The sequence below is a fragment of the Mirounga leonina genome, unplaced genomic scaffold (assembly GCF_011800145.1).
Source record: "Mirounga leonina isolate KUSES-001 unplaced genomic scaffold, KU_Mleo_1.0 Mir_94, whole genome shotgun sequence".
Lineage (NCBI taxonomy): Eukaryota > Metazoa > Chordata > Mammalia > Carnivora > Phocidae > Mirounga > Mirounga leonina.
The window spans coordinates 42,645,246-42,668,930 of record NW_023270855.1 but is presented as its reverse complement, the minus strand read 5'-3'; the positions used below and the strand labels follow the sequence as shown (position 1 = coordinate 42,668,930).

Here is a 23,685-nt window from a genome sequence, read left to right as displayed (position 1 = left end):
CCAGGGGAGCTGTTCACAAGGAGATCCAACACTGAGGGTCCTGGGCTTCCATCCTATTCTGCAAGGTGATTTCCTTAGATGGAGACCATCCATTCACAGGGGAGCAAGATGCTTTCACCTTGTTCCCAGTAAGTCCTCCTTCAACAGGACCAAGTGAAGTGCAGCTATGCTCTAGGAGCCGGAGAAGAGAAAGCAGGGTTAACTAAAGGTCACAGGCAGAGAGGTTTGCAGAAGGAAATCTCAGGGCAGGCACTGTGTATCCAAAGGGGTGCTCTGATTATTCAGATGAGGCCTTCCTGGAATGAAGGTGAACCCTCAGGTTACCACACCCAGGACAGAAATCATGTAAACACATCCAATTCACAGACTATTTACATTATCCCCCAGAAAGCTCTTTGATTACACGGTTTTTCTTCACGACTACTTGGCACTATCTAAAATAATCCTTTTTTTTTTTTTAAGATTTTATTTATTTATTTGACAGAGAGAGACACAGCGAGAGAGGGAACACAAGCAGGGGGAGTGGGAGAGGGAAAAGCAGGCTCCCCGCTGAGCAGGGAGCCCAATGCGGGGTTCGACCCCAGGATCATTACCCAAGCCGAAGGTAGGCGCTTAACGACTGAGCCACCCAGGCGCCCCCAAAATAATCCTATTTCTTACTATTTATTGTCTTGTATCCCCCACCCCACAAGAATGTAAGTGGCCTGGAGTGCAGGGGCCTTGCCTACCTTATTCATAATTATGACTTCACTGCATGCAAGGTCAAATGCCTGACACCTAAGAGGCCCTCAAATGTTTACTGGACGAATGGAACGCATAGATTGAACTGTCAGCGGGGCGCCTGGGTGGCTCAGTTGTTAAGCGTCTGCCTTCAGCTCAGGTCATGATCCCAGGATCCTGGGATCGAGCCATGCATCGGGCTCCCTGCTCGGTGGGAAGCCTGCTTTTTCCTCTCCCACTCCCCCTGCTTGTGTTCCCTCTGTCGCTGTGTCTCTGTCAAATTGAAAAAAAAAAAAAAGAATGAACTGTCAGGAACCGCAGAGATCTTGCTGTACCACACAACCTTCCTAACTAGTGGTTCTCAAAGGGTAGTCCCTTGCCCAGGTGCATCAGGACCCCCTGGAAATGTTAAAAACACAGTATTTCAGGGGCGCCTGGGTGGCTCAGTTGGTTAAGCATCCGACTCTTGATTTCAGCTCGGGTCATGATCTCAGGGTGGTGAGACTGAGCCTCAGCATGGAGCCTACTTAAGATTCTCTCTCTCCTTCTCCCTCTGTCCCCCTCTAAACAACACAGTATTTCAGAACTCACTCCAGACCTGCTCAATCAGTTCTGAGGGTGGGGCTGAGCAGCTTGTCTGTGAACAATCCTATGGGTGATCCTGATCTGTCCTGAGGTTGGCAAACTACTGTCCTTAACTACATTTGGGGGAACCACTCCACAGTAAGGATCTGAGGAACCTGTGAAAGACTGGTTGATTATACATGTCCTGTTATACTTTAAAAAGAACTCACACTCACGTTTATAGACCAGTCTTTAGTTTGGGTCAAGGATTAACCTCCTTCATCACCCTGGGGAAGTACAGGAACTCTGGGAGACCCTGCTGCTCCTAGCACCGTGTGCTACAGGTAAGTTGGAACAGGTTGGGCAGCAGAACACAACGCGGCCAGCACACCTCTGCGAGGAGTCAAGCGGTCACAACTCTGCACAGAATCCACCGGTTTTGCTTCACTGGGTTCATGTGCCTCTCGAAGGCAATGGCTTCTTCCTGTTTTCTGCACAGGGTTTGTGCCTGTGGGTGCTCAAAGGCTGTCCTTAGAAGTACATCCAGGTTCATGGAACCAACTGCCCTCAAGGCCTGCCTCCAACTTGGGGCCGTCTAAACTGCATCCTGACAGACATGCTCTAGCTTGCCAAACAAAACTATTCATTCTCTTGGAGGTGCCAGGATGTTGGCCACACTTCTTTCTTCACTTTGACCATGGAAAAGAGTGGGCAAGGCACATTTAACTGTATCTTCCTTAAGCATCATCAAGGTGGTCGGTCAGAAAGCCCCGAATTGCTGAACTCACTGCGGACCAGGACCAGGTGGGGCTGAATATTTAGACTCCTCATAGGACACATGAAGAGATTGGTGTGTGAATGCAGAGAATGGGACTAGAATCCAGAAATGTTCTATTTATTCACTAAAAAAGAGGGAGATTAGGTCTTCTTGATCAATTTCCTCTAATCTCCCAAAACTCCCCTCCCTTCATTTTTCCAAAATAACACACTGAGAAACACGTTTGTACAAAAACCACGTATTATTCCCACCCCCACCCCCTCAAATTGGGTGGCTTTATTACAGGAACGAAACCAGATCAAAGACATGAAAAGAAAAAGTCACCACTTATATTGAAACATAACAGTGTTAAGAATTCAGGTATTCTGTAGAATTGTTATCAGCATAGTAAAAATATTTCCACCTGGATCTTTTAAATTTGAAAGTGATCACAATAAAGACCTGAGGTTACAAGGGACCACAGTATGAACCAGAATTCCATTTTCCTTCTAAGACCCCAGTGGAAAAGGTAAGTATTTGGAATGAGTTTCCTTTGGGAAAGACTGGCGGGAATTAGGGAACACCCTGACCATTGTCAAAAGGCACTGGGATCTTTCTGGAGGCAAATGCATTGGAACTCAACTCCAGCAGGAACAAGCTCATTTCCACTCCAAGAGTCCAGAACACACACACAAAAGAACAAGGTCTCCTTGGTTCCAGTACTCGGATGGTGACCAGGGCCACCTGGTTAGAGGCAACACCTGAGGGTTTGAAAGGCAAATCTTAATTGTGGTTTTATTTATTTTTTGCTTTCTGATACTAAGGAAGAAAGTTCTGAGGTGTTTTACAAACACCTCCCTACACCCTCTCGTATGTAAAGCTTTACAGAATATATAGAAAAAGATATCCAAAAGGTGTTCCACTTTGCATTCTAAATAATAAAACTGCCACTTGAGAATGTGACATGAAGAGGCCAGGTGCTTTGGAAATCAAGATCCACCAAACACACCCTTCCCCCATCCATGGAAGGATAGAGGGGAGGGAAGAAGGACAGGAAGAGAGAACCAAAACTCTCAAGTAATTCATCAGCAGGGGTAGAAATGGGCTCGAGTTAAGGCATGTTTGTGGCTCCTCCTCTGGAATGGCATTCCGATCTCTCAGTCCGAGTACCCCAACCCTCAAAGCATGACGCTCTGATTGCCAACTGAGTGCCTTGGAACCCCCCAGCATCTCCCTGACAACCCTGCGACAGATGGAATGTGAGATGTCAGAAAGGGAAGGGAGAAGGGACGAGGCCCTTGATTCTGCCCCACTTCTCCAATCCCATCCCAAACCTAAAGTACCGCTTCACTAAACCCCACTCACCCTGGACTGCAAGAGGTAGTTCGGGGACTTGAACCCCCAGCCATCCTAAACCAAGTTCCATGAGCTAAAATGTTTAGCACTATCTACTTACTTTTTTTGTCCTTTTTAAAGGTTTTTTTTAAAGAGGGGGAGGAAAAAAAAGAATGAGTACAAAGCAGTGACTAGTGGACTAGACTCAGTGGGTAGTCATGTCCCTAGACTCTCAAATGTTCCTGGCTAGTCTAGGGAATGAAGAAACGCCTCCCCAGATCCCACCCCTAACCCAACAAATCACCTGTACAATAAGCCAGAACCAGTGGGCCCGGCAGAGGAGGAGGTCTGCTCTAACGCTTCTGCGCTCCCCTACCAGGTACTAAAGGGGCCACGGGGGCGGGGGTCCTCCCATTCCTCACCAGGAATAAAATCAGTGGGGTCCCCCCCTGTCCCCATCTCTCTGAATTTTGGTGCGTCTATGTGGGGCAAAAGTCTCATGAAACTTCACCATCAGCACCAATCTTCGCTCAGATTAGCAGAAATAAGGTCACTTATAATGCCTTTAGGTTTGTCCCTTCTGGCTATTTCCTCTGCCCATCACCATTTTTTTTTGGTTCCTATGAACTTAGGATGCTCTCGTTTAAAGCAACAATGACAAAAGAAAAAAAAAATGATTATAAAGCATGAGCCACATAAGCATCAGACAAAGCCAAACACTGCGGGGAGAGCACCAAAACAATAGACATGAACTTCTCGTGCTGACAGGACCTGCGGAGAAACGGTCAGTATACCCCACACCAGGACAGGGGGCGCAGGCTACCGCCCCCCCCCCCCCCCCCCCGGTGCCGGCGGAGGACCTGACACAGCACGCGTCAGAGCACGGCGAGGGCTGGCAAGAGGGACGGGGAAATACAGGATGCGTGCTTGGGGCTGCGAGAAGAAAAATCCTAAAAGAAACCCGAGGAAGCGGCGGAGCACAAGTCTCGTCATCCCCCTGCAGCTGCCGGCGCTGGGCGTGGACGCTGCCTGCATCCTCCGGGCTAAGGGGCGGCCGAGGCGGGCGGGCCTGGAGCGGGAGGCGGAGGGGCTCCATCGGCGGGCGGCGGCGGCGGCGGTGGCGGCGGCGGCGGAGGGGCATCTGCAAACACAGCCAAGAGGGACTCGTCATTGCTGGAAACACAAGGGCTTGGGAAAGAGCCCAGTCAGAGAGAAAGGGCCGAGGAAGTAATTTTCTTTACGTAAAGGCAGGCAACCCACGCAGCCTTCGAGGCGCTGCTGCCACCGCGGGTCGTGCGGGTGAGGTCCCCCGGAAGCCCCGGGTCGCGCGGCTCGCCTGGTGAGGTGTCTGAATCTGTCCCAACCGCCTCCGCGGCCCAGCCCTTCCAAGAATCACTCCAGACCTTTGCAGAACTTAATTATAGTTTGATTTTATTGCATTTTAATGGTTCTCTCTGCTAATTTTATTTCTTCAGTTAAATGATAAAGCTCCTTCCTGGGCAAGTTCTGTGTCTTCTTTTCTTTCTCTCTCAGTGCCTGGCCTAGGTGGGCACAAAACAGATTATCAATAACTTCTTGCTGATTAAGTGTCTCCACCAGGGCCAGAGAGCTTCACTCGAGGCAGCTGCTGACAAGCTGGACAGTCCTGGGAGGCCCCACAGCTCCTGAACTGCAGTCCTTGGATTTTTGGCCAAAACTAGGTCAGGTCCTGAAGGAACAATTAGTATGAGTGTCTGGGGCTCTTTCCTATTTCAACTTTAGCTGCTTAGCGTACAAAGGAACCCTAGAGATGATTTAATCCAGGGTTTTTTAACCTCTTGATTTTGTCAGAAACGGAAACATATGAAAACAAAGAATTCAAGTACAGCCTTGCTTACCAGTCAGTTCACCCACCCTTCCCCCCAAGAGATTTCCACCAAACTGACAGAGCTCTTCAAAGCATTCTGAAGGCCGCTGATCTAATCCCTTGGGTCATCTTTCCAGTGGAGGAAACTAAGACCTGAAGAGGGGAACCACCTCACCCAATGAGGCCTGCCTGGGACCTACAGCCACGTGAGTGGCTCAGAATCCTGGAAACACTCATTTGTGGCAGGAAGGGGGGGGGCACCTGAAACCCTCCACATTCTCAAGGTGCTCCCCTCAGGGCCCTTCAGGATGAAATCCTGGACGGTGGTAAAGACCAAGGATATTATCTCTGCAACTAAGATGGCAAACTGATCAGCCGTCTTGGCAGACTGGCACATCCGTACATGCCTGTGAGGCAGTGAGCTCAAGTGTGTCCTGCCAAGGAAGAGAAGTATCCGCTACACTACAATCGTTGACCAAGGCCTCAAGGGAAATGTTTTTCTACTGTTACGATCCTATACACCCAGCTATATTGCTGTCTTTCTTCCGTGCACCTACTCTGTCCTAGCCCCTAGGGGCCCAGAGAGAAATGAGACATGCCTTTGTGCAGCCTGCCTCCTGGCGCTGGGAGGTCTCCCCGAGTGCTACAGTGCACTCAAAGCACTTCAGAATCTCAGATAACTTGTAAATCCTATATACTACTATCTACTTGTTCATTTCTTGTTTTCCCAACTAAAGCTCCTGGAGACCAGGACTTCTGGAGTCCTAGCTCTGTACTGTGAACAGGAGCTATCTCCTTGGCACATAAATGAACTTGTAAATGAACCAAGATCACAGATGTGGCTGGGGTACCTGGCCACTACTGGCTGCATTTTGGGATCGTTCCGAGAAGATCGACAGGAGTAAAGGGCAGGGCAGAGCTTCTGAAGCAACGCTCTGGAGGCTAGGACTGGGGGAGACCACGGTGTACTGGAGAAAAGCCCTGGGCTTCATACGTATGTCACACGGACACTGCTCAGCAGCAGCCGTGCCTTCTCCACAGAGCCTGCTAGGACCTCCCATTCCCTCTCAACATAGCCCCTCAATACGCCTTCCCGAGTCTAAGCCGCTACTACCAAGATCCCAGAGTAGCTACGAGAGACTTGTGATTTCTGCCTTAAACCGGTTCTTATTTCTTTCTTCGCACCCTCCATTTTGAACCCGGTGTCCAAAAAAGGCTCCTGTAGGAAAACCACCAGCAACTCGGTATGTCTAACGAGATTCAAGCTAGACCTAAGGCTTAAAGAGGAGTGGGTGAGGACTGTCTTCCTGGCCTCCCCACAGACCTCAGGGGCGCGAGTGCACGCCACAAAGGCTATGGTACACACGGCCAAACAACTGTAAGCATCTGCACTCACCACCTGTGCACCTGCTCATCAGGGGTGCTGAAGAGCACTGACCACAAACCGATCTTCTGGAACCCACTGCCACAGGCTGCACTGTCCATGGACCTGCCAAACTACAGATCACCTAGAGAATAAAGCCTTCGTCCCTTGTCTCCCGCCCGCCCAGAGAGACCCTACGGTGATGCTTCCCCCCATCATGCTACTTACACATGCCATTAGGTGCCGTGAGGGGTACCCGGGGTCCTAAGATGTTTCCTGGCATTGGAGGCATACCAGGAGGGGCTGGGCCACTCCCGGGGGGGTGGATGTTGGCTGCAACGGTGGGAATCATGCGGCCTGGCATGGGCTGCCCAGGGATCATGGAACCTGGACCTGGTATCTGACCTGTGGAAGGAGATTTAAAGTATTAAGGTAAGTGTACTAGGGAGAAAGGGATCAAGTCAATGCCCAGGGCTGCTAAATACAAATACCTAACCCTCCGAAGGATCTGAAATACCAACAGAGCAATAATCTGTAATAATCTCTATGTCCAGATTTTCATTTTTTGGGAGGAGGAAGGATAATGGGGCAATCTATGGAGCGAATGACTACCCTAAACCCTGGTACAGGCAGGTAGCTGTAAGAAGCAATTACAAGAAAAGCACCCTAGGAGAAAACATTTGTTTTGGTTAGTCTGGGTGGACAGTGGCTTGTCATACATCTTCCTGAGGACACAAAATACCAAGCACAGGCCACATGGGATGGAGCGGACTTTTACAGCAAGTTAGTGCACAGTCCAAGGATTGCAACTCAGTCAAGACTGAGCTTCACACAGGGGCTTCGTGGGAGGGTATGTGTGAAAGGATATTGGTCACAACTGTGAAATCAACATCAAAAAGAGATTCTGATCAGAAGTTCCAAGTCCTGTTCACAAAAACGTATCTCCTTCTAGCCCCCACCATGAAACACTGTGGTGGGGAGGCGGGGGGCTTGCGAGAAAAACAGATGACCCCTTCATCTCTTCCTACTGGTTTGAAATTAACGAGAGGAGACACCAGACACAAGAACAGTAAAATACCTCCTGTCTGCAGTTTCACACTGAGCCTTCAGGACTTTCAGCAAACTTTTTCTGTAGAGCCAGACAGTAAATATTTGGACCTTCAGACCATATGGTCTCTGTCACAGCTATTCAACTTTGTCATTGTAGCATGAAGGCAGTCACAGATGACATACAGGTGTCACAGATAACAAATATGAGAGACTGTGTCCCAATATATCTTTATTTATGGACTCTGAAATGTGAATTTCACATAATCTTCATGAAATATAAACATTCTTGAGTTTCCCCCAACCATTTAAACTGTGAAAACCATTCTTAGCCTGCAGTCCATACAAAACCAGGAGATGGGCCAGAGTTGGTCCACAGGTTGTAGTTTGCCAATCTTGCTTTAGATATGATGAATATTTATTAGTTCTTAAACTCAGTGGTTTGGCTGCTGGGCTTGGTTTTAAAGAGCTACAAACAAAGGAGAATACTTTAATGGGCACACACTAGGGTTGAAGCGCATGCTTCTCTCTCTCAGCAAATTATACTCTCTATAGAATAAGGAAAGAGAATCTATGGTATTTTGTTTTTAAATCTAGGGACTTCGGTATCTCTGTAAGGTCAGTTGTATGAAACTAAATACAGGTTTCTAGACAGTTCTGAGAAAGCTGGAAGTAAGAATGCTTGAGGTCCAGTCTTGTAAATTTGGGAGATGGGACTGATAGCTACCAATCAATTACAATGTAGAGAGCAGTACTGGAGATAACCTAAGGGGAGTTCTTGGTCACTGTTTAGAAAAAGGTCCGTCTTAAGAAAGCCACACGAGGGGCGCCTGGGTGGCTCAGTCATTAAGCATCTGCCTTCGGCTCAGGTCATGATCCCGGGGTCCTGGGATCGAGCCCCTCGTCAGGCTCCCTGCTCCGCGGGAAGCCTGCTTCTCCCTCTCCCACTCCTCGCTTGTGTTCCCTCTCTCGCTGTGTCTCTGTCAAATAAATAAATAAAATCTTAAAAAAAAAAAAAAAGAAATGACACACGAAGCTTCAAGCCTCACACCACCTATCTCCAGTGTCTGTTCCCTGACCCAGGACCCAGGGACAGGAGCCCCTCACTACTGGGTTGTCAGTGAAGAGCACTCCAGAAGTTCAAGAGTCAGAGAAAGAGGTGGTCTACTGACTTTGGGGGACAATTTTTAGAAAGCAAAATATATCACCATTATGCCTCAGAATAAAAAGGACAAGTCGGGGGCTCTCAGGCCCACCTTTCTGTACTCTATAATGCAAAAAGGCAAGAGTCCAGCACAGGAGCCCCCAAGGTGCGTCCACTGGGGGACAGCTTGGTCAAACTGCTTCACAAAAGGGCAGGAACTGGACTCACTGTGGGGCGGACACTGCCACCCCCTCACACCAACTGAGCATCGAAGCCAAGCTGCTGGGCCCAGTGCCACAGGGCTGGGGCACATGCAGGCAGCGATGGAGAGCCCATCCATCTAGGGAGTGACATGGAGATTCCAGGAGCTACTATGCAATATGTTGTATGTCCTATAGCCCACACACATACAGCGTGGCCGCGCATCCAGGGAAGCCTGCAGAAGGAGCAGGCCAAAAACCCTGAAACCTTCCAGTCAACTGAGACAAACTTGTGAATGACTTGGGATTTTGGATGATGTGCAAAGGAGTGAAGGAGCGGGTTGGAGATAGGACAAGAGCAGACTATCCTACGCACAAGGCCCAGCCGGAGTTAAGCAATCAGAAAATAATACAAGTGTCATCCCCGTTATTCCTAGGAGCTACCACTTATAGGTAGCATCTTCATACTCGCCACTCCCTGAGGTACCTGTATCACCTTATTAGCTGTTGCCTGCATTTCCTGAGGAACAACAGGCTCAAAAACGTTAAAAAAAAAAAAAAAAAAGTGCTCAAGTAATAGCCACGTGACCCACGGTCTCTCTGAAAAGACTCACAGCAAAGAGTCTGGATGAGCCTTACACGCAGAATGGGGTCGGGACTTGGGTGAAAGATTTTGAAGGGAGGAATGCAGGACTGATGGCCTGTGTGATGGAGAGAAGCAGGGACTGGGTGAGGGCAGGCTGAGCAGACAATGGTAGGAGCTGAGGGGTGAGGGGCAGCACCCCACAGGTGGCCTGGGAATGGGTGAGAGAGCAAGGCAGAGGGCAAGTGTGCAGCGGGAAGAAGAGAGAATTCGACGTGCAAAGCGCAGTGGGGATGAAGTGGGGAGGATGGGCAAGGACTCCTGCTTTGGGAACGGGAGACGCGGGACAGGCCACCCTGTAGTGACAGGAGCATGGTGAGGTGGGATGCAGGGGAGGTATGGAACTCTCAAAGGCTCACATGGGCAGCGGTCCATGGAACTAGTCCCCTGCCGCTGTTCAAGAGGCTCCCGAGTCCCTAAGTCTCTAAGAGTGATTCTCTAAAGGTATTCTCTGGTGGTGTGACAGGGAGACAGCAGATACTTTTGTTTTTGGAGACATGAGGCCCACTTTAAAGCCTGGACCGCTCATTTCCCAACCTGGAGATCAAAGAACTTTTCATGGACCCGTGGCCAATGGAAACCATGCACTAGACCAGCCCATACAGCCCCTGTCTCTCAGCAGGTGCAAGCTGCCTCTTCCTTCCAAGTTCAGTCTGGACAAGAGGCCTTGAGCAAGTGTGGAAGAATATTTTGCCAGCCCTTTTCAGATTTCCCTCCAGAAAACTGAAGAGAGTGGTAAGGCACGCTTTTACAAAAAAAAGCCATAGTGAGTACTGGTAAGGATGGAAGAAGGAAGAAGGAAGGGCACAGCAAGTGAGCGCTCACAGAAGGGGTATGACACACAGCTGTGCAGTCCCAACTGCTGCTCATTTTTAGCAGCAAGACAGACGTTTATGCTTTGATAATGAAGAGCAAGGTGCGGGTTGCCCCAACTCCTGGCTCACCAGTGGGCATCCCTGTCAGCAGCCACCCAGTACCATCCTCAACAGGGAAAGTATGAACTAATCAGACTGGAAAACTAAACAGCACGATCTTACTTCCACGTCACCCACACCAAGATCGAGTGTTCTTGGAGTCACTGAGGATGCCCAGAGCCTGGGTTTCCTGAGATTATACAGAGTGAAACTAGGTATCTGCCCCACTCTCACCCTATAGCTTCTGTCTGATCGGGGAACCAGTTTATTTGTTATAGTCTTATTATGTCACTGGCCCCTCCAACATGCTGTGAGAGCAAATATTTTCATTGTATAGAGAGAAAAAAGCAGCTCAGAAAAGTTAAGGGACTTGTGACAGTCACAGAATTTGTTAAGAGGTATCAGATCCAAGTCTTCTAACTCTAAATCCAATTCTCTTTCTACCACACTATTCTGTGCTCAAATGAAACAGTTCATGCGAAAGGATTTAATATAATAGCCAGCATTAAAAAAAAAAAAAATTGGGGCACCAGGGTGGTTAAATCTGTTAAGCGTCCAACTCTCAGTTTCAGCTCAGGTGGTGATCTGAGGGTCATGAGATCGAGCGCCACACTGGGCTCCATGCTCAGCGCAGAGTCTGCTTGACTCTCTCTTTCCCTCTTCCTGTCCCTCCCCCTGCTTGTGCTCTGTCAAATAAATAAATCTTAAAAAAAAACTAAGGTGTATACTTTAGTTCTAGCCACTTTAGTTCTTCTCTGCTTCCTGCAGTAATTTTTTTTAACAAGATCTGTAAGAGAGAGAGAGAGAATGCACACAAGTAGGGAAGGAGGGACAGAGGGAGAGAATCTTCAGGCAGATTGCCCACTGAGTGCAGTGTCCCATGCGGGGCTTGATCCCATGACCTGAGCCAAAACTAAGAGCCGGACACAACCAACTGAGCCACCCAGGTGCCCCTGCAGTAAGTCATTTTTTTTTTTTTTAAAGATTTTATTTATTTATTTGAGAGAGAGAGAATGAGAGACAGAGAGCATGAAAGGGGGGAGGGTCGGAGGGAGAAGCAGACTCCCTGCCGAGCAGGGAGCCCGATGCGGGACTCGATCCAGGGACTCCAGGATCATGACCTGAGCCGAAGGCAGTCGCTTAACCAACTGAGCCACCCAGGCGCCCAGTCATTTTTTAATTTATCAAACATACGGCACCCTGCAGTGGGTTGGATGATGACCTGCCCCCCTTCCCCAACAGATATGTGGTACATGTTCTAATACTCGGAACCCATAAATGCAACCATATTCAGAAAAAGGGTTTTTGTAGATGTGATTAAGTTAAGGATCTTGAGTTGAGGCGATCATCCTGGATTATCTTGGTGGGCCCTAAATCCAATGACAAGTGTCCTTATAAGAGACACATAGCTGCCGCCAGCCACCAGAAGCTGAAAGAGACAAGGAACAGGCTGTTCCCTAGAACCCTGGGAGAGAGGTCTAGATAATGAACTTCTAGCTCCCAGACTGAGAGAACATGTCTGTTGTTTTAAGTCACCAAGTTGGTGAAAGGAGAAGACATAAAAGCAGAGTAACTTGCCGAGGTCATGAAGTGTAAAGAGGGGAGCCCATATGGGACCTGGGTACCATGGCCCCAGAGACGGTGCTCGTGCCCCCCGTGGACGAGGGTCTGGAGGAGGGGGTCCACAGACTTGGCGATGCCATCTGTGCTGCCACCAAACCGATGGGTCACTTCTTTGACCCATACCCGGCTCCAGAGAGACAGTTCTCCAACCAGCAGCTCAGTGTGAGAGTTCCAGCAGGGAAAAGAGCTATTCACAAAATAATCTGGCAAAGAGGAGAATCAGCTGCAGATTGACACAGACCCGTGAGGTGACGCCTATCCAACAGGCACTGGGGCTAAGCCTGAAGGCTCTTGCTGGCAGGGCCCAGTGGTGCCATTTCCAAAGCTACCTGCTCAGCAGCAGTGGCCTGTTTACCTATTTCCCTATATTTTTATGGCAACATGCTGTGACAGGGCAGCTTTAGGGTTTTCCAAAGCCATAAGCCCAACAGTTGCAAGAAACTTCTTTTTCTTGCTACAAATCCCGAAGTCTCCTGAAAACCAAAGTTCTCTCACCTTCCTGTCCTAATAGGGCAATAAAGCCACTGGGACATAGGTGTGAAGGAGAGAACAGTGACTCCTTTGGAGAGGTGGCAGCAAAAAAGAAGAGCTAGAGAAAAAACAGATTACTTCTGCTTATCGGACTTCGCACAAACACTTCTCAGGAGAGCAAGGAGCACCAAGAGTGGGCGATGTCCCTGTGCCACCCGGAGGTTACTGCTCTCACATACTATGTGACTCACAGTGCTGGGTATCTAGGACAGTGTAGATTTAGGAACAGATAGCGGGGAGACAAGGATACCCTTCTGAGCCAGGGCCTGCCATTTGCCAGCAATGACAGTTATTTTATTGAATCCTCTAGGTTGTTGGGGAGATTGCAAGACACAAAGAGCCCAGTTTCGAGATAAGGAAACGAAGTCTCAGAGGGACTGTGTAATTTGGCCCATGAGTTCCCAAGGAGCAGAGACTGAGTTGAGGCTCATTCTCTTTTCCTTAACACCTACACCACTGTGTCTTGAAGAAGCAGCTCTCTCCTTGGAAAAGCTGATTTCTAAGGATCAAATTTGAAATGGGGCAGAATTTAAGAAGACTAGGGAGAAGACAGAATCAGTTTTTTGTAATGCAAACTCTGTCTTTTGATACCTAAACATTCCTGTGTTTTTTCTGGTGTCCGACAAAGGTCTCACCACTTTTATAAGGATGACAATGTCTGAAGGCATTGCCATGACCTCTTACTAAACATGAAGAAAGCCACAGGAGCAGGCCTTACCGAACAAAATGAAGGGTATGTTTGTATGTTTTGCCAGGAAAAAAAAAAGAAGTTCAGGTATCTCCTACCCTGGTAGAAAGGGAGGTGAAAAGGAGAAAGAGATGAGACATTGCTTCAAAACAGTAGCATCAAAGCAAAAACTGGTGGGAGTTTGACCTACATACAAGCTTAAAAAAAAAAAAAAAAAAAAAACAGCAGGCATCTGAAGCCTGAAAAATGGAAAGGTTTGCTAAAATTAGGTTTAGCCTAGTGGAAAAATCCTTCATACTCTCTTGGGTCTATTAGATCTTTTACTAAAGCATTATGCCCATCATGCCTGGTGGAATATTATTTAAAGATTTTTATTCTTTGGGATGGAAGAGGCAGGTGGGAAAAGAACATGAAACTAGGAGAGGGAACTTGTGAATTTCCAATCTTGGGCACATTTCATCACTCCCTTTTCTAACCGTCCACAGCACATCCTCTGGCTGAGTGCCCTGGAGAACGGAAATAACACAATCAGGGCCAAGTGAGGGGAAGCCCAGGCTCCTCAGGGAATGCTCCTGCTGCAGCAGCTTCCGGGGGCACCCACGACAGACGCTCTTTGTTGAAGACTGGGCCCTCACTGTTCTCTTTGTGAGGGTAACCTGCTAAGCCGGAAAGTGGCTCAGTGGCCTTGTTATCACATGATGCGAGCAGGACCAAAGGCGCCGCAGATAATAAAAACTTGGGCTTTTCCTTTTTCGGTGTGGGGCTGGGAGTCCAGGGAGTAGCCTGGGAAGGGATGACTGGATGGAATCCTTTCCTGAGCATGGTTCCCACGGGCAGAATTGTGTAAGTGGGTCTAACTTGGGGGCTTAAAAGCCAAGTGACTAATGCCTTGGTTGAAATTTCCTTAAACTACCAGCATTTTACTAATTCTAGTTTTATCATTAAAACATCATTTTTACCATGTCTGAGTTCTCACCAATTCAGATCCATTTCTATTCTGGTTATTTTAGGCACTTCCAGAAATCCTTCTACTATTAACCACAAGGAAACCATAAAGGTATCTAAACCAACATGTCCTTTTCCTTCTGCTTTTCACACAGGGGCTTCCCCAGGGAAGGCAGCTCTTTCCAGATCCATGAAAACTCCAAAGTGCCTCATCTACTATAAATGTCCAGCGGAGGGCAGAGCTTAGGCTGTACTCACATACTAGATTTTTGTCATTTCCTTTTGACTCAAATCACTGACAGGTCGTGTTCCTCTAAGAACGGGCTGAGGCCCTTGGGAGTGCCGACATTGAAGACCCCCAGCCACGGGAGGTGTCCTCTTGGCTCAGGTAAGCAGCGCAATCAAGAGCACCTCAGGAAGCAGCAGCCTCGACCCAGGCCCCTGTCCTTGGTTCCCCACGTGCCGTCATGGATACCGCAGGCCAGGGCACACTCAAAGGCTACTGTGCGAGTGCTCAAGAACCGGCTGCTATCATGACTGCTCACCTTGTTCGTCTGGAATGGCAGTTTTACAGGGAGAACTCAGAAGGCTTAAATCTAGAAATCACTTCATGAAATCAGTTTTCCAATTTAAATGTAAAGAGGAAATGCAGTGGCACGACTTTATCATGATGAGCAAAACCTAAGGGCGGTACAAAGATGGCTGGAGTCGCCTCCAGTCTCCATGTGCTCTCTGTACACCAGCAACAGACTACAGATACTTCCTTTTTGCCTTTTTGTTTGGTAGCAAACAGACCTACTTGGGACAGTTTGTCAGAGACAGGAACAAAATAAAACCTACACAAAGCTGGACTTCCTGGGTTAGGAGCAGGACCAAATAATAAGCGCCGAGGAAGAATGAGAACAGCATAAAGACGGTATTCTCTATACAAAATTATTTTTTTTAAAAAAGATTTTATTTATTTATTCATTTGAGAGAGAGAGAGAGAAAAAGCATGAGAGGGGAGAGGGTCAGAGGGAGAAGCAGGCTCCCCGCTGAGCCAGGAGCCCGATGTAGGACTGGATCCCAGGACTCTGGGATCACGACCCGAGCCGAAGGCAGTCGCTTAACCAACTGAGCCACCCAGGCCGCCCCTCTATACAAAATTCTAAGTAAGCGAATGAATTAAGGAGTGGTCCTCAGAGGAGGACAGGTGTTGATTTATACCAGCCACTCTGGGGCCCAGGCTCGTGTGTTTGACAGCCTGGCAGATTCATGACATTGAGCTGCTATTTTAATGGGCTCTACCACTAACTGATGGGACAGTTTTGTGGAGAAGAGATTACGTGGGATTTATCTACATAATTATACAAACCCTAATTAACAGAGCTGGACAAATTAACTACCCAGTGAGAAATTAGTCTTGACCTTCTCGCCACTTCCCCAACCTTGCTGGCTTTTCAGAGGCTGATTTCCCCTTCCTTCACACACCATAAATTCTGGCCAAATACCAAAAGCTAGCCAACTGATCTGGATAATTATCCTCAGCTCCTAACATAAACGCTGTGGCCTGTAAACTTTTCTAGGACTTAGGAAACAACAGTTCGAAGGACCAAACTCAAAGTTCTTAACTGACACCTTGTAGCAAACCAGAGACTGAAGAGGAACTTCACCTAAAACACTACCCACTTCCTCATCTGCCCAGCTTCCAAAGGCCCCTTTAGCTCATCACCAGAATATAGGTGCTCTAGGCTCACCCGTTAACAACCAGCTTTTTCTGAAGTGGTGATATTAAGGCAACTTTTAACTAGTGGGTTCAATTTACTGTTGTTCTTAATTTTACTAACACACTTGATTTAACTTTACTTTTGAACTCTAAAGCACCCCCACAAAAGGGGCAATTAAGAAAAATGATTACCTGGAGCTGCTAGAACTCACACATTGCAAGCATGTAAATCTGTATGACTATTCTGGAACAATATTGGCAGCATCTACTAATGTGAACATATGCATATCCTATGACCCATTCTAGGGACTTTGGGGCACACACAACAGAAATGTATACCTATGTCTGCTGTTGGTGCGAATGCAAGCTGGTGCAGCCACTATGGAATAAAGTATGGAAGTTCCTCAAAAAGTTGAAAATAGAGCTACCCTATGACCCAGCAATTGCACTACTAGGGATTTACCCCAAAGATACAAATGTAGTGATCTGAACGGGTACCTACACCCCAATGTTTATAGCAGCAATGCTCACAATAGCCACTTTGGAAAGAACCCAGATGTCCATCGACAGATGAATGGATAAAGAAGATGTGGTGTATTCCACATCTTGGAATACTACTCAGCTATCCAAAAAAAAAAAAAGAAATCTTGCCATTTGCAATGATGTGGATGGAACTAGAGGGTATTATGCTAAGGGAAATAAGTCAATCAGAGAAAGACAATTATCATATGGTTTCACTCATATATGAAATCCAAGAAACAAAACAGAGGATCATAGGGGAAGACAGGAAAAAATAAAACAAGATGAAATCAGAGAGGGAGACAAACCATAAGAGACTCTTAACTCTAGATAACAAATTGAGGGTTGCTGGAGGGGAGGTGGGTGGGGGGATGGGGTAACTGGGTGATGGGCATTAATGAGGGAATACTATATAATCAGCACTGGGTGTTATAAAAGACTGATGAATCACTGACCTCTACCTCTGAAACTAATAATACATTATATGTTAATTAATTGAATTTAAATTTAAAAATACATTAAAAAATGTATACCTACTTCTATCAAAAGACATGTGCACACGCATGTTCACAGTAGCACGTACTATCTGTTAAAACCAAAGCCTGGAAACGAATCAAATGTCCATCAACAGGAGAACAGACTAATAAACTGGGGTAGAGCCCACAATGGACTACATACAGCAAACAGGAGAAATAAATCTGCAACCCCATGCAAATCCAACGGCGTGGATGTATCTCACATACCAAGTGTTGGTGAAAGAAACCGGACAGAAACAAAAGTCACTGTGTGATTCCCTCTAAATAACATTCAAAACAAGCCCAACTAGTCGCTGCTGTCAGGAACCAGGATAGCTGTTGCCCCCCGGAGAAAAGGAGGTAGAGAGGAGAAAAGCAGGGGCTTTTGGGTAGTAGTTGCACAGGTATATTCTCTTTGTTAAAATTCACTAAGTACTCATGATTTGTGTATTTTTTCATATGTACATTGTATTTCAATAAAAAATTTTAAGAAAAAAGATCTCATCACAGATTTTAGTCTCATCATACATGCAATGATCCTTTTCTTTAAAATTCACTGAAGAAGAGCTTATTTCTGTGAGAAAGTAAAAAGAGAAAAACGCCCTATTTCCATTCTAAAGGCTATTTTTATGAACTCTTGTTTCTCTGGCATGGTCTCCCTAAGAGAAGAGCTGTATCTGAATCTGCTGCAAGTCCCTCTTAGTCCGGGGGTCACGGGGCAGTGTCCGGCTATCATTCTGGAATCAGACGGAGCCCAGCACAAATCCTGGCTCCATCAGGCAGCAAGGCCGTGTGGTCCCTGCCATGCATCGGTTCTTCAACTGTAAAGTGAGGACAATGAGAAGTGAGCAGAACAAGGTGGGTGACTGGCCTAGCATGCAAAGACTTGTCCTCACCAGGATGTTATTTAGGGAAAAAGGCAAAAGCATCTCTCTTCCCATCCTGTACAAGCTAAATGCAGATGTTGGAACTCCTCAGGATCTCTCTGTAAACAATTACTACAGATTCTGATGCTTAACACCAGCCAAAACCAAGCACCAAGTAGCCATAGGGAATTTCTCTCTTAAATATTTATCCCAGTAGTTTTAGGAATAAATTTTAAAAATAAGCACTGAGGAATAAACAAAATATCGGTAATTCTGAAACTGTACAATAGGTATATATGGGGGGATTTTTACACTATTCGCTCTACTTTTGCCCATGGTAGAAGATTTCTCTAACAAAAGGTGATAAATGGCGGGAAAGTGATGGGTGTGGAAGCCGGGTCATAAGAGTTCACTGCATTATTATTTTTGTGTGTGTCTATCTTTTAAAATGTCTGTAAGTTAAAACAAAACAAAACAAAACAAAACAAGTGTAGACAACCCAAGGACGAATTTTTAAGGAACTCTGGGATATACTGGCCACGTGGAGGCTGACCGACCCAGGGCAAGGCATCACACCAGGAACAGAACATGACAAGCATTATGTGGTGATGGCTCTACAACCAGGTCCCATTGCCTACAACTACCTAGATGACAGTGGGCATCCTAGTCACAGTCCCAGCCCCGAATCAGCAAGGGTGTGGTTCACTCCTTTGACAGCTGGGCCACAGGGATGGCTGCAGCCTTACCCGGGAGCACAGCCTGCCGCTCACCTGGCTGCGGTGGATGAGGTGGTGGCATCTGGTGGTGCATCAGAGGGTAGGGAGGGGGCTGCTGATGGGGCATCATGCCGGGGTGCCCTGCTGCTCCAAGCGGCGCCAGGCCAGGTCCTCCTGAGTGCTGGTGTGCCTGCTGAGGGTTCTGCCCGTGCTGCTGCTGTTCCATCTGCTGCCGGGCTCGCAATTCGGCATATTTCAGCTGTTCCATGTGGAAGTTCTGGCGTTCAGTGAGCAACTGCTGCCTCTGTTGTTCTAACTGTTAAGAAAAGGAAGGGGAAGAGAGAGGACACCGAGAGAGCTTCTCAGGAATGGATGACACGCAGGACCTGATGCCTGACTTCCCTATACCACCTCACGGGGACACAGCCACCTCGCCTCCTGCAACATCTACGGTGAGAAAAGGCATTACTTCTTGAGTAGCTTATTTCCATATGGACACCTGTTACCAAGGTCAAGGTCTTTTCGGTGTTATACAAAAGGTCTGCCTTTTCTGTAACCTTCAGCCAGTGCAGTTAGTGTTCTCTGGGCCCACTCAGTACACATGGAATCCTCTGTCTGGCAGGCCTTCGGAGATGTAAAAATAGATTTCATGACTGCCCAAGTAAAACACACCTCTCCTCTCCTTTTAATAGTCCTTCACTACTAAAATTTCAAGTCGACACAACCTTCCCAGGGGCTCTCTTCTGGATGTGATCCTTTGGTTACTATTTTAGAACTGACACAGAGTTAGGTCCTCTGGATGAGTGGACGTGGCCTTAGCTGCAAACACACACATTTTTCTATGTGGAGCTTTGGCAATGCCACCGTAAATTTTAGCTTTCAAGTACTCAAAAATTATACTGGGTGACACATTCACAGAATATTTTAGGTGCCTAAATAAAGATGTGCATGAATCTTGGTTTGAAGAAGTATTTCAATATTCGAGATAATCTTTCTGGGACCCAAATTAAAATAAAGAGAAATAAGCTATTATACGTGCCAGGAAACCCAGAAACCATATGCCTGAGAATAGTTCAGAGAATGAAGCCCACCTTAAGTGCTATCAAAATTAATTTAACTCAGGCCTGAAAAAGAAAATCAACTTGAACATGAAGGAAAATAAAAATCCAGATTTTGGAGGTAGGAAGTGTAAAGATCATTAAGGAGGGTTAACAGATCTATTTCTTTTCAATAATGTCTGAGCCCACCATTTCCAATGGCAAGAACTGAGTCACTGGGAGATATTTTTAGAGCTTTTCTGTCGTCCAAGATGGCAGACAGAAGCCACAAAAGGCTCCTGAGCACCTGAAATATGGCTAATCTGCAGTGGAATATGTTTTAAGTATAAAACACACACCGAATTCTGAGCACTTAGCATGAAAAAAATTAATTTTTCATATTGATTACATGTTCAAATAATAGTTTGTATGTACTGAATTAAATTTTTTGAATTTTATTGAATTAAATAAACATTATAATTTCACCTTTTTAAAAAAATATGGCTACTAGAAAATTTTAAATTACGTATGTGGCTCACACTGTATTTCTGCTGAATAGCACTATTCCAAGGCATTTAATAGATTAAGAAAACGTAACATTTCAGCTTTCAGGAGCAGCCAGTTCTACACATAAATACTATATACTATCACCAGCAAAAACTGGTTGGAATATGCATGAGAGTTAGCCTAAGAATATGGGCTCTCAGCAGAGGGCTGTCTGAGGAGAAGACCCTGTAGAACCAAGTGAGAAGCATTACTGGTTATCAGGAGTAGCAACTAGGGAGTGGCCATGGACAGACCGGGTGCAGGAGGACGGGCCACAGACAGAGTGACAAGAACAGGCATGACCAGGTGAGGAGGAGGGGGAATGAAGAGAATAGATGGTAAAAGCTTATGTCCGAGGCTGGTTAGCTGGCTTGCAGGGAGTCTCCTAGGGAGAAGAAGATCTTCTGAAACAAATGATTTTGTGAGTGGTTGAAGGTCATCAGGAGGGAGTGCAGCAGGGTGCTGCCACGGTCCTAACAGACTGGTCTGGGCTCTTCATTTTCTAGGGTGGGTGGCCCGAAGAGGCTAAAGCCTGGCCCTCTTTGTTTGTATAATGAACAGGGAATTGCAAGATGTAAAAAGCAAGAGAGTCCTTGGGAAGTCCAGCTCTGCAAGACATTTAATCAGTGAGTAAGAGGCAGACTATAAAAAAGGGATCGAAAAATTCTAACTACAGGTCCTAGGATTCGCTTTCTTCTAACGATTCTTTCTAGGAAATTCAGGCCTTTGCTGAGGTTAGACATGAGAGGTTGCCAGAAAAGGACCTCTTATCTATGTTCTTGTCAAGCACTATTGGTCTGGATGGCTTGGCTGAAGTCCCGCAGTTATGTAAGAACTATAATTTAGGTCAAGATCTGTTCTGTGAAGAAGCTGAACTGTTACTGGAAGAGATCTTGTGTCTCTGAAGGGAAATTTTAGTCTCTGCATTACCTGTCTCAGTGGTTTGGTTTGGTTTTTAAACCAAACCAGTCCTTCTTTGGGAACTGACCTTACTCTCAAAGTATTAACCTCAGAAAGAAAGATCTGCCCAATTTTCCATGTCTACACATGTGCTAACCTTAATTATTCTATTTTTTCCTGAGCTTCATTTGTCATTTCAAAATATGGGAGGTAATTAAAAAAGTAACTAGAAGAATTAAAATAGATGAGTGATTAAACACACACATGCATGCACACACTCCTGAAAGAGAACTCAGTTTCAACTACAGCTCCAGTGTTGGCTAGAAAGGTCTGCTGGGGGGAGCGCGGTGCCCAGACAGCAGGCTACAGCGGGGCTCCAAGAGGGCCACCTCTGCTCTGCAGCACACGAAGCAGAGCCGAGGGACACATCTTGGTCTCATCACGCAACAGACATACCTCTCTTGTGGATACCTTACTGCTACTGAGTTCAACTGAAGACTGCATTCACTTTTTGGCAATCAGAGACAACGTAAACTGGCAGCTTTTGAGGAGAGCTGGAGAGTATTAAGCAAATTTTAAATGCATGAAACCAGTGATTCTACATCTGGGAAAACTCTATGTATGTGTGCAAAGGACAGTCTTTAGAGTGCAGTTTTGATACACAGTTGTCTGAGATACACTGAGAAAAAAAAGTTGCAGTAATATTTATTACACAATCCTAATTCAATTAAAAAAAACCCGCTGTATTCACATACACACACACGTTATATACACAGTGAAAATGTCCTAGAAGACACCAAACTATTAGGTGATTATTCCTAGAAATGAAATTGAGGGTAAGAGAGACCTTTTAATTTATTCATTTCTTTCTTGAAAATTTTTTCATCACACATAATATTTTTGTCAAAAAATAAACTACTAGGAGCCTGGGTGGCTCAGTGGGTTAAGCATCTGCCCTTGGGGCTCCGGTCATGATCCCAGAGTCCTGGGATGGGGCCCTGCATTGGGCTCCCTGCTGCTTCTCCCTCTGCCCCCTACCCCTTGCTCGTGCTCACGTTCTCTCTCTCAAATAAATAAAATCTTAAACAAAACAAAACAAAACAACAAAAAAAACAACACTAAAAGCATGTAAGTCATATGCTATATAGATAGCTTGATTTTCTCCTCTCCGTTTTCCATTTCCTAGAACTGTGGACAAAGTCCCAACAGCTAAAGCGAACAGTGCATGTACATTCACGGACACAGAATGTCAATGAATCTGTCCATTTTCTCTCATGGCTCCAATCTGGCTCAAGGGCAGCCGGTCTCACACAAAGCGGCCTGCAGGCCCGCTCAGAAGACACATCCCCCCACCACACTCAAACTCTTGTCTTCCTCTCCCCGCTCACTGCTACACTCTGTATGCGTCAGACGGCCGGATACAAGCGGAACCAGAGCACAAGAGAGCACTTTTCTGCACCAAGACACCAGACGCAGACCCAGCTGCAAAGTGCAGCCCAAGCTCACACAGAGCTCTTCTCCCAGATTCATGGGCTCAGAGCAGGGAGGAGGGTGGGAAAGAGTAAAAGGTGGGGGCCATACCAGTCCATCTACACTGCAGGGGCTGAAGTCTCAGCCGAGACTTGAAGCCTCTGACTACTTGGCCTCAGAACTAAGTAAATAATCACACACCTTCCTTTGAAATGTTTGGTGTCAGTGACCAGACATCCATTTACAAAAACCCAAGTCCCCAACAGACCCATTCATTCCTTCTTACAGCTGTGGAGAAGAGAACACCCCAACTGCGTCCTGTGGTTTCCCTGTGTGCTTCTGGAGGCGAAACCCAAGGGGCAGCCGCACATCGTGGTGACTGGTCATTCTGTCTTGCTGCCTTGTGCCTGCCTCCTGAGGCCAGGCGTTTCTGATGCGGAACTAAACCTACAACTGAGTACGGCTCTCTTCATCTCAGCTAAAACTACCCCTAATGTAATAGTGCACGTCTAACAACATGTTCCGTTACAGGACAGGCAGCATAGAGATGCATTAGCCCAAATACCCAGAACACCACATGCAATGTGCTTCTCCTGGGGCAGTATGAAATTCACGTTGTGGCTCTTTGTTCTTTCTTCCCTAATTTGTCATAAAGTACAACAAACTTTCCTAAACCTACATCCTGTGTGTGATGAGATCCTATTATCCGGAACTTGACCATTTCTCTTCTCTTGCCCAGCCACCACCCTGGTCCAGGCCACGATCATCTCATGTGGGCTACTTTAACAGCCTTACCACCACAGTCTCCCCTTGCCGAGCCTTGTCGCTTTGTCATTTCCTCTCTACAACACAGCCGGCACACGGATCCCTGCGAAACTCTAAGGAAGATCATGCCAGCCCTCTGCATTTACTCTCTATTTTTATGGAATGCATAAAATAGGCTCTGTAGTTTTATCCACACTTTAATCAGAGTAAAATGAAAAGTCTCTGGATGGCTTACAGGGACTTCCACGATTAGGTCACCAAATCTCTGCCTTTATCCTCTCACCTCCTCCTCATTTGTGCTCCAGCCCAACCACCTACTCCTCAGT

The 23,685-nt window shown here is 46.7% G+C and overlaps 1 protein-coding gene across 1 annotated transcript in view; it reads right to left on the bottom strand.

Annotated features, from left to right (window-relative positions):
* Window positions 1-2,163: 2,163 nt before the first annotated feature.
* Window positions 2,164-23,685, bottom strand: part of SMARCC1 (SWI/SNF related, matrix associated, actin dependent regulator of chromatin subfamily c member 1) — a 178,117-nt gene continuing 156,595 nt past the window's right edge. The window contains exons 26-28 of the mRNA XM_034997255.1: window positions 18,696-18,957; window positions 6,814-6,990; window positions 2,164-4,517 (exon numbers count right to left, since the gene is read on the bottom strand). Of these exons, the coding sequence (XP_034853146.1) occupies window positions 4,420-4,517; window positions 6,814-6,990; window positions 18,696-18,957 (537 nt within the window). The 3' untranslated portion in view covers window positions 2,164-4,419. The remainder of the gene's footprint in view (window positions 4,518-6,813; window positions 6,991-18,695; window positions 18,958-23,685) is intronic.